The following is a 13,459-nucleotide window of genomic DNA, read 5'->3' on the forward strand; positions in this document are numbered from 1 at the left end:
GTATTTCAGATTACTATACCATGCCACTGCTTTTAATTCCCTCAATGGGTACACCCCTTCGTCTTTCATATTAATGCCTTTCACTTCAGGCGAGGTATGGGGAGCAGAAGGCTCAACACCTTCCTCCTTATACTGATTAAGCATCCACTCCTCGGGTGGCAGATCTTCCTTCGCTTCCTGGTACATTTTTCAGAGTTCTAGAATAGGTAACCTTTTCTCCAATTACTTCCCCATGTATGCAGCTTGTAAGTATGTGGTCATATGTTGCAATACCACTTTTGACAGCGATCACCCGTGTGGCCATGGCATGAACATCTTATCTGCCATGCCTTTCACCCATTATGCACTATACTGTTTCAGCTTGGGCATATGCTTTGGCAATGTCTTACATAAATGCATCAGAGGAGTAATAACTCCCATTGTGACAAGTCTCAATTGACTGTCAATACCTACAAGACCTTTACAAAATACCTTTAGCAAAAAACATCAAATATGAGCATGCTCCAACAACCGCCACTCAAGCCTCTACTTTTCAATGATCTCTGTTATCTCTGGATTGGTACCAGTCACTTCCCTATATAGACAATATGGGCCTCATTACAACTGTGCCTGTCCAGTAACAACAGTGCCGGTAAGCCTACCAGCACTGTTGTTACCGGACTGGCACAGTACAACTCTGCGGGTGGGTGCCGTCCCACCCACCAGGGTCAGACCTGCCGGGCAGGACAGCAACCGCTTGCAGAGTTCTCTGGGGAGTCCGGCTACCACGTGAACCCTATGGCCCTTAAATAGGTAACACATCATGCAGGGATGGGATGCAGAATAACTCTTGCACCAAATAATGAGACTGACTCAGGAAGTTGGCAAAGTCTCATCCGACTGTTTTATTATTAATTGTCTAAAACAGGGAGCTACAACGGACATCAACGGACCTTCGCTTGAGACTCTCAAACATTTTGCATAAAAACACTTCTTTATACTAAAAGTTCATCAATTTTGACGTCATACTACTTGGCAAACAAGAAAAACCTACGGGGGTTGTGGTTTGTTTAAGGGGAACATCTAAGTATCCTTATAAGGCAACAGGTTGTGATTGGGTGTCTACAGTCAGGTGGACAACTTATGCCCACCCCTAGTGCAAGTCATCCCTGACAGTTATTAGATGCCTGAAATACTATTAGGCCCTTTGTTATATGGCCCTCTACAATTGGTTGGCACTTCTGGAATATTCGGTTCACTTAGCAGCACGTAAGCTCAGACCCAGGTGCAAGGAGGTGAACGTGACTTAACATCCCCACCCAATTAGCCCATCATCTCTCATCAACCATGCCTTTTGCTATGAAATTGTCATTGAACTTGGCCTTGCAGTAGCTTCTCTTCTCTGGGAATATAAGGGAGTGAGGGTACATTCTTATCACCATTCCAGTCTGCGTGCCCACTTCTATTTCTATCCTTGGTTCATGTGACAGGAGACCGTGCTTCAGCCTGATTTTCAGCATTTCATTGTCTTGAATTAATAAACTTGGCCCTCGTGGCGTTCCTTCTTTGCAACTTAACAAGGAATGATTCCATTTCTCACATGCACTGTTCTTCAGAGACAGATAACCAGTTCTTGGCTGTTGCAGCCTTTGACACCAGGCCAGATACCATTCCTCGGTCCTTCCATGATTCTTAGCTATTTTTCTTGCTGCAACACAGCTTCAGTTTACAATCCTTCTTTCTTCATGGATTTGAATTTACTAAAATTGTGACATTGAATGTCCAAATTCTATATAATGGCAGCACTGCCTGCAGTCTATTCACTGCACATAGCCAGCCTTTATGATTACTACTTGTGTTGCTGCATCTGTACAGTTATTAAATGGCTTACATTTTCTGCAGTGCTCTTCACACATGCAATCTTCATTCTGCATATGAACATTTACTCAATTCCTTATTTCGTCATCAGTTTCTATACAGTCAGTACACCTTCTTCTTTAGCCCTTCTTCTCAGTGCATCACACTTGTCTTCTGTAACGTCTCTAGCTTCTCTTTCTCTCATTTTCATATTCCTTTGGGGACTTCTTCCAAGAGATTAACATCTCTTTGTGGATACATCAGATACGGTTTTCTTAGTGGATAACTTGTCTCGAAGACTCTCCGCGGAATACTCACAGTCACTGGAATCAAGCATGGCACAGATTCAGGCTTCCAACGAATAGGCAACAGGGGGGCGGGACTTTCTGCAGAGGCAGTTGGTTGCTTCTCTACAAACCGAATATCCTCTTCATATATAGTGGCTTACATACAACCTCTATACCTACACTCAGAGTTCTACTTTCTCAATCTGTCACGTCTTATCTTTCTTTCATTTGGGGTGTTTTTATATAGTAATCTCATTTTGTTCTACTTGTAGATGGTGTGTTTTATCAAAGTGTTTTAAATTTTATAGAAACTTGATTATACATTCCCTTTATTTTGGACTGTGAAAATGTGTTGTTTTGGTCACTACAGGTTCAACTTCACACCCCTCTTGAGAGTATAGCCTTCCCACAGGCCACGTTACTACAAAAGGTGAAGGAGGTCTATCTCATGATTGACTGTGTCAATCAAAAGATAGACCTTTATAATTGTATTGTGTTTTGCTTTTCAGAAGTGTGAGGGCTGAGTGGACCATTGTACCCCTACTGATCCTTGTACTGCTGTGAGGCAGAATCTGATTAATCACATTGGTAGACAAGGGGAGCTGTTTGGTGTAAATGTTGCATTTCCGTTTTGGGGAAATGGTAACTTTATAATCTCTGTAACACTAGCAGTAGTGGGAATAAAGTCTTTGTGTTGTTGTTCACGTGAACACTGCGCAGACGTTTCCTTTCATTATGTTCATGGGCCGGTGCAATTTTATATCCTTGGAATTCCCATGGTCTCTGCTAATCTGACTTATGCTCTGAAATGTTTCCTTCGACAGTGGTGCTGAAGAAATAAATGTATACCAGACTTGCTGGTGAATTCAGAATGCTGTAACTTTGCTCCCTTAAAGGAAAAGGCAATCATTCCCACGCCTGGTGTTTGGGTCTGGCTATGGAGTTGAAAGGACTTTCTAGGAGTACCAATACTAGGTTTTTTATGTACCCTCAAGGGGCTTGGACCTGATCCGTTTTCCATGGTGGTGATGGGTGCACTCCTGTGTCTGCCACCTACCTTGTGGGACTCAGTGGTGTTGGTCTGGGATTCCAGTAAACCTTGTCTGTGTTCAGCAGCCACTAGCTTTGGACATCGCCTTGGACATACCCACTGTCAGTTCCCATGATTATGAGGGGGCCTTTCTCACAAGGGACACAACTAAGATAACAGACCCTCAACAAAGAGCAGGTGGGGAAGGTTATTGGGATCCTGCAGACAGAGGCGCCACCATGGGGTGGCCAAGGCGGCCCATGGCCACCTTTATAAAAATGCTGCCCCCCACCGGCCCGCCTGCCTCTTAAGAATGCAACTTTGTGTGCCACACCAAGATTTCTAGTGACCTCATCAGGCCACCCCTATGAAAAATGTCTGGGGCTGCCACTGCCTGCAGGCTCAATCAAATGTAGATTAATCTGCCTCGTGAGCCTATCCTTACATTTTTCCATGCACACTTGATTTCTTGAATGTGGCATTTGTATCTCTTAACTGTATAATCAAATCCCGAATATGCATGTACGGTGGTACATCTGTGGATGCACACGTCTACTTTGTGCCAAGATTTATGCCATCATCACAAGACAGATGGCCTGTCAGGACACACACAGCAACACACTGAAAACTATGCAATGATTAACCAACTGATGAAACTTCACACTAACACTGACATTCAACACCAAGAATTGGCAAGTCAGCATTTGTACTCCTACTGTACTGCATAGACATGAAGATCCACAGGGTGCTGATATTCTTCAGAATGTATGGTCATGTATTAAGCCAAGTAAATTTGCATAGCAATGACACGCAATCAGATCAGCAGTAAAACTCATCTGTACATTTGGAGATGTCATTTTTTGGTTGTGGAAGTGCAATTCGCACATCAGTCCCGTTAACACACCAGACACATTTAGAATTGAGTCAAAGCAGTAGAAGCCAGCTTTCACTTTCTTCAATTCGGTGGCTGTGCTCTAAAAAGCAACCTACAATATTGACAGCATCATTTCCATTAACTAATTTAAAATTTGGAAAAATGTGGGCTGATAAATGCCAATAACCATTACAATCGTGCTTCAAAGAAGGAAGGATCGAGTAGCACATCAAAGGTCCACGTCCAACAAGTTAACTAAAAGCAGAAATGTGGTGTGCATAGAAGTCAAAGGCTCCATTACGGTGTGACTCTGACTTGGTACTTTCAGGATGCCTTCTTATTTTAAGCAAAAAGCCTTCAGGACCTGTAATCCTCCTAGAGAAGAGGGGTACTTTTGGACAGTATATGCCTTCCTTCTGTAAAAGGGGGCCGCCTGGTAGGAGGCAGCTGTGTGCACCGTGAGCACCCTCCGTCCAACAGAAGACTTGTGAGGCTCTCCTGCCTGTCCGGACTGCACGCATGCTGCGGGGAGCGCACGTGATATACCCCATTTATTAGAATCCACACGCAACGGAGTTACACCACTCCGCGGCATGTGCTTGTTAAAGGAACACCACACACCTCCTTTATCATAACAACAACAACAAAATAACAGAAACCACCACCTGCACAAACATGTGACAAATCAAATCAAAGACCCCTTTAATGACAAACAGGTAACACAGCCTTCAGCACCTCCCAGCTGCTTGAATCAGGGTTCTAGTAAATAGTCATTCAGCGGGTAGGTCTCATCCTCCAAGTTCGCTGGGTATACCGTCTGCCCCCTTCCGACCTTCATCTGGTTCTTCGGTACAATCTCTGCCGAGGGACACCCCAAGCCATGTGCCATCTCCCAGCCTCTTGAAGAAAAAGGCATTCCTGGTAACGGTGGCAGTCCCATCTGAGGCTGTCACCATCAACCCCTTCACTGCAACCACGGCCATGGGGCTCGGTTCATATATCAGCGTCAACTTTCCTTGGGGGTGCCTACTCCTTACAAGCATCTCATCTCAAAGGGCTAACTTGTGCTGTTGAAGCTCTGTTCTCATGTTTTCACCCTCATTCCAGCATCTCCTCTCCTCTTCCACTTGGGCATCATCAATCACAGCTGGCTCCTGGTCACCCCCATCTGGCAAAGGCCCCTGGGGCATCTCCTAAACATTGCTTCCACAGGGGCTAATCCAGTAGAGCAATGGGGGGGTTGCTGAATATTTCCTGAGGAACTGGTAGAGTGCCCTGCAAAGGTACTGACCCTGTCCATGGGCGATTCTAAACACCTTGTTGAGGGTCCGCATGAATCGCTCCTCTTCGCCATTGGTGTATGTCCACATGGGAGTGATTTTCCTGTGGTGCACGCCATATTCCTTTAGAAACTGGCCGAAACTCTCCCCTAGAAAAGGTGGTCCATTATCTGAGCACAGAGTCTGTGGGAGATCATGGGTTGCAAAGATCTTCTCCAGTGCCACCGCCACATCATCGAATGACACAGATTCAACAAACTCCACCTCCGGGTACCTCAACCACTGGTCCACCACCACCAGGAAGTGGACATCTCTCCCTGTGTACCGGAAGTCCATGTGCACCACCTCCCATGGCCATGTTTCCAGAGTCATGGACTCAATCAGGGAGTCCTACTGCACCAGGGATGCCACCTGGCACCACACACATGCCCCCACAAACTCCTCCACTCTCTTCTCCAAGTTTGGGAACCACACCTTCAGCCGCAGTCCGCTTTGATCTTGGCCATTCCCTGGTGACCTTGATGTGCCACATCAATCACCTGCTGTAACTTGTGAGCGGACACCACCATCCTGTCTCCCCGCAGTAGTAGCCCTGAGTCAGTGAATCTTAGCTCATCTCGGACCCTCCACAGCTGCTCCAGAGTCACATGATCTTCTTGAGTTCTCTTGCCCAAGCCTTCCAGGACTGACTTCCATTCACCTCTCTGCAGTGTGTCCCTTAGAATCTACCAGAGTCGATCTCTCAATCTGGGCCAGCGGCTTCGAGGATGAGCCCGCCATGATGGGCAACAGAGGCTTGTGATCCGTCACCACCATCACCGGCCTCCCCAGCACATAGAGACAAAAGTACCTGCACCCCCACAGCTCTGCCAGGGCATCGCGCTCAATCTGGGAGTAACGCTCTTCAGTTTCTGACAGAGCCCAACTGTCATACGAATGGGCCTTACTTCTCCCTTCGCATTCATCTGTGTTAGAACTGCCCCCAGACCAAACGGACTGCTGCCCACCACCACCTCAGACAGGAGAACTGGCGAACTGGCTTGAAGAATGCCATTGTATCCTCAGATGTGAGGGTCCCTTTCACATCCTCGAATGTTGCCTGCTCAAGAGGACCCCATTGCCAGGTGGTATTCTTCCTTGTTAGGCTGCTCAATGGTTCCGACCGCGTTGCCAGTTTCTTTATGAACCGCCACAGTAGCTGGCCATGCCCAGGAAGTTGCACTTCTCTGTCACATTCTCTGGGGGTCTTGCTTCCATTATGCCCTTGACCTTGCGGGGGTCAGGGGGCACCCCTCCTTCTTTAAACACAAAGCCAAAAAACTCAATGCTTGTCCTCAGGAATTCACATTTCTCCCAATTCAACATCAAACCCAATGCCGGAATGCGTTACAGGGACCTCGCCAGCCATGCCATGTGTTCAACCTTGACTTGGAAAACACTAGGATGTCATCACTGATGTTCAAGACACCATCCAAGTCCACCAGACCCACTCGTATCAAGTTCGGAAAGACTTCAGCGGCTGACGACACACCGAAGCTGAGGCATTTGTAATGGTACAGCCCCCGGTGTGTCATGAATGTTGTGATTTACCTGGACTCTGGGGGCAACACGACCTGGTGGTACCTAACCCTCAAGTCCAGCTTGGAGAAAAATCTCATACCCTGCAACTCTGGGATGATGCCATCAATCGTCGGGGTAAGGTGCCTCTCCCGCTTGATAGCCTTGTTGGGGAGTCGCATGTCCACACAGATCCTGACAGACTCAGACTACTTGAGTTTATGAGCAATCACGATGGGCGACACCCAGGGTGTCATGCCTGCCACCTTTTCAATTTTGTCCAAGTTTACAAAGTTCTCCAACTCCTTGTCCACTAGCTCTCAAAAATTAAAAGGGACTCTTCGGTGCTTTAGGGCCACTGGTTGGATGGACACATCATTGTTCAATCTCACTGGCTCACCAACCTTCAGGCCAATCCTGAATAGCTCCCCAAACCATTCGAGGACTGGCTGCACATCTTCCACATACACGCTATATGCGAAACTGACTATGCCCAGTTCTTCCACCGCAGCAGAGCACAGGAGGGTGTTGGTGCTCGCATCGGTTACGAAAAAGTGTGCCTTGATCGAACTGTTGCCATGTGCCACCTTCACAAATGCCCCCACCAAAGGGCTGAGCCGGTCACCACCAAAGGTGACGATACGTGCCTTTAGACATTGTAGGGTTGGGGGTTATCTCATGGCCTCACAATGCACCCTGGCTATGACATTGACTGAAGCACATGTGTCCACCAACACCGGCACTGGCAACCCATCCAACTGCACCATACACCTTCAGCTGCCTCCTGGCCTTCGATTTTCAGGACGCTCACACTCAAGATGAAAAAGATATTCTCATCATCCTCCACTTCGTCCAGGTCTTGGGTGGCTCCGTCCTCCTGATCCATGAGGGCCACATTTGGTGGGCACTGCTGTCAGAAGAATCTAGCCCAGATGGGGCATCTCAGAACCACCACTGTTACCGGATGCCCTACACATGTGATCCATCGTCCCGCACCTACCACAGGCTTTTCCTTTTGCGGGACCCTCCACAGAGTACAGTAGATCATACCCACACTTCATACATGATTGGGCACTCGATTGTTCCTGTTTCTCTGCTGTGCAGTGGGCCGATAAAGACACTCTTTCCCCTTGGCCACGGCCAATGGCACATACCTCCTCTGACTTGCCAGGGCAAATCGCTGAGTCTATCCTGTATGCCCGTGTCTCTGCCACCTCATGCGACCATCCAAGCTCCAGGATGTGGGTCAATGTGAGGCCAGGCTCCGGAAGGACTTGACGCCAGAGTTTCCCAGAGGCACATACTTGGATCAGTTGGCTGTGAATCATGGCCTGCTCACTGTCCCTGGCACATGATATTGCCATGACCGGATGCAGCCATTAAAGACATCCAAAGACTCATCATCTTTCTGCCTCGCACTACATGTAATTAACTTCTCATAGTCCACATTCACTAGAGGCATAAAAAGTTTGTGCAATGCATTCTTCGCCTCAGCATAGGACGCATCCACCGGTTGCAGTGACTGGAATATCTGATGCACTGCTGGGCCAGCTGAGTACAATAGTCTTGCCACCTTGCTTTCCTCATCAGTCTATCCAGTGGCCTTGAAATATATTTCCATACGGTAGAGCCATGATTTCCACTGCTGACCCAAGCTGGATGGCACCCCTGAGATATCAAACTCAGGCATTGGGGCTAGTGCATACTGTTGGCGTGGAATTTGGATGCCCCCAGCCCAGCTGACAAAGCTTCAGCAGGGGCTCCTCCTGCAAGTTGGTTGACCACCATGTTGGCGAGCACCCTTTCCTCGTTAGGGGCTGCAACCCACACCGGAAACAAAATAGAAAACCCAACAGGGTATCCAGCATGACAAAGATTCTGCAATCCCCCAATGTGTTCTGCACTTCCACACCATACAGAAGAGCTAAAGCAAAGTGCTGGAGAACACTCCCCCTCGAACCAGAGAGGAAAAAACAAAGAAGGAAAATGATGAGGAAAAGAGAGAGAGAGAGAGAGAGAGAGAGAGAGAGAAAGAGAAACACGTTCTATCCTCCTCTGGCCAAGTCACAGAGTCCCTCACCTTCCTTGTGCTGCATAAGGGATCCAAAGTCCCAGCTTGCAGCAGTGTACCAACATGGCTGTGGGATTTTCCAAAAACTTGACGTGAAGAGCACACAAGCATTCCTCTATGGATCCGCAAACTCCACCACCAGTACAGAAAAACAAATGGCGGCCGGCAATGCTGCACACGCTGGCTCTGGGCATGAGAGAAAGTTCTTTCATCGAGCCGCAGCTCTTATCTCATCACTGCATTAGCCCAGCTGGTCAATGCTGGTATGGACGACCACCTCATCGCCAATGCAGAAGGGGGCCCCCTGGTAGGAGGCCACCCTGTGCACCGTGATCCCCCTGCCAAACAGAATACTTGTGAGTTTCTGCTTCCCGTCCCAGCTCCAAGCGTGCTCCAGGGAGCGCAGGTGACAAGCCCCTTTTATTAGAATCCACACGTGACAGAGTTATGTCACACTGCCGCGTGTGCTAGTTAAAGGAACACTAAACCTTCCACCTTTTAGTTCTCTGTGAATGTGCTGGGGCGCATTGTTTAGCTTGCCAGTGACATTACTGTTTGTTGTGCGCAACATTTAAAAGCAGCTAGCCTTGTTGCCATGGTAGAGACCTGTCCTGAACTGCACACCACTGACTTAGAGGAGTGGACTGCTGACCACCGTTCCTGCCTTCTCTGCCTTCATTTTATATGCAGGTATATGAGGGGCAGCAGTTCACAAGAAGAAACTACTTTTCACATCCACCAGAGCAGGAGCGCCAAATGACTCCAGTGTGAGCACTTCAGATGGATTCCAATTAATGAACAATGTTTCGTAGGCAAATTCAACACTTTTTACAACTTCTTCACCACTCGTTTGTGGTTGTTATATAGTTGAGCAAAACAAGGAATGCTTCACGAGAGTTCTAAAAAATTAACGTCACATGAGGCGCACAATAGTGTTCACAATTTTAAGTCATTAGAATGGGAACCTTTACAGATTGCCACTGAAATCTCACAGATACACCTCACCGCAGGGCTACTAACACTCAGCCTCTCAAGGCATCATGACACAGTGGGGCATTCATCCTTTACTAGCAAGAGACATAGGGGGTCATTACGAGATAGGAGGTAGCCATGGTGCTATTAGCACCATGGCTATCCCCCTACCGCATTCAGGGTCTGGGTTCTCTGAACGGGGACTTACTGGGTCATTCCAACCTTGTAGGACCCGGTAAGTCCGCATTCAAAAAACCCTTCCCCATTCCCATTCGATCCCCCATAGAGCTCAATGGGAATGGGGAGGGAGCTAATAACGGGCCTGTAAATTAGCTCCCTGGCCCTTAGCTGCTCCCGCTAAGGACGGCTGGTTTTATCAGCCGGCCTTAGTGGGACCCGCTAAGGGACCTCGGATTGCGGCAGTAAGGGGTTAACAGCACCGGCATCCTTACTGGTGCCATTAACCCCTTACTGCCGCACTCGTAATGACCCCCATAGTCTTTTCTTTTTACAATATACATTCTTACAAAACATATCCCACACTAAAAACGATTTTACTTTTCGGACATAGGTGTCCACACCGAAAGAGGAGCAGCAGGCTAACGAAAATGAAGACAGCAGATAAAATTAATACTAATCAGTTACTTGATAAGGTGCAAATACAGTTTCAAGGAAGTTTACCACTGCAATTCAAATTGAGATACATAGTTAACAACACACCACGGCACATCTATGCACATCGCAACCCATAGCAAAACTGTGCTGGTAGGGACCGAACCATAGAGAACTATGATGTTGCAACGTTTTGCAGTATTGTGTGCAATGGTATCTTAATGCCTATATTATCAGAGAGTAGAATTGTTTTACATTTATAGCAATCTGTGATATATGTATTCATTGGCATCTGTTATGCAATGGTCAACCATGGTACACTAGAAAACCAGAACAGTGAAACACTGCACACTCAGAAAGCCCATAGCACCAAAGGGCCATACTAATGGCAGGTGAGCGCTTTACAAACGACAGGTAACAGTAATAGTTATTGTAACAGTAGAATGGCCGAGTTTTACATACAGAATGTTTCCTTTTCTTCTCTTTTAGATACCTGCAGCATCTTGTTCTCTGCTACCAATGGAACATTTAACACTGACAACAGCTTGCCACTGACCCGTGCTACTAAAAATTGTGTCTGGCTGATCCGAGTTCCAAATTATAAGGTGATTTTGTCAAGTAGCTGGATTAGAATGTATGTTGTTTGCAAAAGGAGACCTTGGGTCAAAAACATTTTCTTGAACTTTTTGCAATTCCATGTCATAAATAGTCTTGTTTACAAATAATCTGTGGAATGCCCTCCCCCTGCCATGAGAGCATAACCATCATGCTGGGTATTTCAAAGAGCCCTCAACACGTAGATGTTTGACTAAGCTGGCCGCACATTATTTTCTTTTTTACCTGCATCCAAACTGTCTGCCTAATTCACCTGCCTAATTAATGTAACTGGACTCCTGCAACAGCGCCTTGAAGCCACCAGGCCGTGTGCACACTTCATAAATGTAATAAATAAATACATAAATAAACTCTTTCAACCACTACCCTCTTTGGGCAGCACTTTTCACACAATGCTCAGTGACTTTTCAAATACTGCCCATTAACTAGTTTCACATGGGTTTCTTGCGGTATCAGTCTTGTTGCTTATGAACATGACTCTCTCAATGACTGAAATAATTCTCTCTAAGGTCCGCCTCAGTCCAGTCCACCTAAGTCTCTCACTATCCGGTCATAGGGTCATTGCTATTGCCTGCCGAAGGAACTGTGAGCGTTTGTGCCAAGGTTTCAGTCTTCTTTAAATAAGAACACACGGGGCCTCATTATGAGACTTGTGCTCACGGAATGAACGGGCCGGTACGGGACCGGAACCCTTCATTCCGTCAGGGCTGATTACAAGCTTCCCATCGCAGGACCCGGATTGGACGCCTGGTAAAACAAGGCATGCTTTCCGGGTCCCGTGAGGGGAAGAAGGAGGTAACAACGAGACACTTATAATGTGCCTGTTGTTACCTCCATCCGCATTCCCATTGAGCCCTATGGGGACTCAAATGGGGAATGGTTCCTGCAAGGAGGACTTACCGGGTCCTCCTATGTCGGAATGACCCGGTAAGTCCCCATTGCAGGAACCCAGAAAAGGAGCCCGGGCTACCTGTCCCCATTGCAGGAACCCAGAAAAGGAGCCCGGGCTACCTCCAAACTCGTAATGAGGCCCACTGGCTTGAAAACCTACTGCGAAAGTTAGGATGAGAGACGAAGGTATTTTCTTTGGGGAAATTATATTGCTAGAATGTGTATGCTGTGGAAATATATGTCTGAATGCATGCCCAGTTCATTGGCACAGGCACAAAATATACTGTCAGTTTTAGAAAGTGTTGGGGTCCCCATTCTTGTTGTGACACTAGTTGCATGATTAAGCAACTCAATTTGGGAAAATCATTGACACTGAAGAGTAACACTTGTTTGTGAGTGGGTTATCAATCGAAGGAAGATTTCTCGAACAGTGCTATTCACTCATAACAGATAATGGGCCTAATTTAAAAATCGCTTTTCAATAGGGTTTTCATTGCAACATGAGATTGTAAATCGGACCCAACGGGCCCTCCTCATTTGACCAAATGTGAGAATAACTGGCAAGGGGGGAAACCTCTTTTTTAATACCAGATCTCTTTCCTGCAATGGGGCCTCTAGTCTAGCATGGGTCAAATGAGCGTCTTTGGTCAAATACCGGGCGTGTTGCGGCCACTAAGGTTGATGGAAACGCAGGCGCTTGAGTGCTATTATAGCTTTGCATTTTCTGGCAACCTGGCTGCATTTCCGGAGATGAGCTAGAGTGACCTTCTGGCAGCGATACAAATTCTGCACAGCCACTACAAAAACTCTGGGCAAAATATCAAATTTACAGGCACAAATTGTGGACGAAGCACACAAGCCACAAATACACCTGATTTTACTAAATGGAGCAGGTATTCATCTGGCACATTCATTCATGTTAAATATCAAACACATATGCATTTTAGAACTATAAAAGTGGTCGTTTTACAGTAATGCTCAAATAATTAATAATGAACGCAGCGAGCAAAGAAACTCTTCCAAAGTGTCTTCAGATGATATCCCCTCTCATGCCCAAGACAGTTTAGAAAAATGTTATATTTTTAATATTCTTTGAATATTGTTACTAGCCATGTTTTAAAAATTGTTTTTGAACAAAAGCTAAAAAAATAATCTGATAGTTTAAAATGCTGCACTGAATCCAGAATTATTGTTGTCCTGCAAAATAGAAAGCATGTGCCATTACCTATTAGAAAATGTAGTGCGAAGGGAGTCACAGCAGAAACATGGTTGGGACACAGAAGAAATTGTTCTTACCACATATATTGTACCTCCGCAGACCAGTGACCATTGTAATAGTCCTGTACTAGTATATATAAAACTCTAGTTTTAAATACTGTATTTGTATTTTGTATGTGTTTATTATTTGTATAGCTCACCTAACCCTGAGGTAAC

The 13,459-nt window shown here is 46.4% G+C and overlaps 1 protein-coding gene across 1 annotated transcript in view; it reads left to right on the forward strand.

The window, feature by feature from the left end:
* Positions 1-13,459, forward strand: part of LOC138505005 (embryonic protein UVS.2-like) — an 867,764-nt gene that overhangs the window by 539,125 nt on the left and 315,180 nt on the right. Inside the window, exon 7 of the mRNA XM_069625363.1 lies at positions 11,009-11,124. Within this exon, the coding sequence (XP_069481464.1) occupies positions 11,009-11,124 (116 nt within the window). The remainder of the gene's footprint in view (positions 1-11,008; positions 11,125-13,459) is intronic.

The sequence above is a fragment of the Ambystoma mexicanum genome, chromosome 11, assembly GCF_040938575.1.
Source record: "Ambystoma mexicanum isolate Mex_15411 chromosome 11, UKY_AmexF1_1, whole genome shotgun sequence".
In the NCBI taxonomy this organism is placed as follows: Eukaryota; Metazoa; Chordata; class Amphibia; order Caudata; family Ambystomatidae; genus Ambystoma; species Ambystoma mexicanum.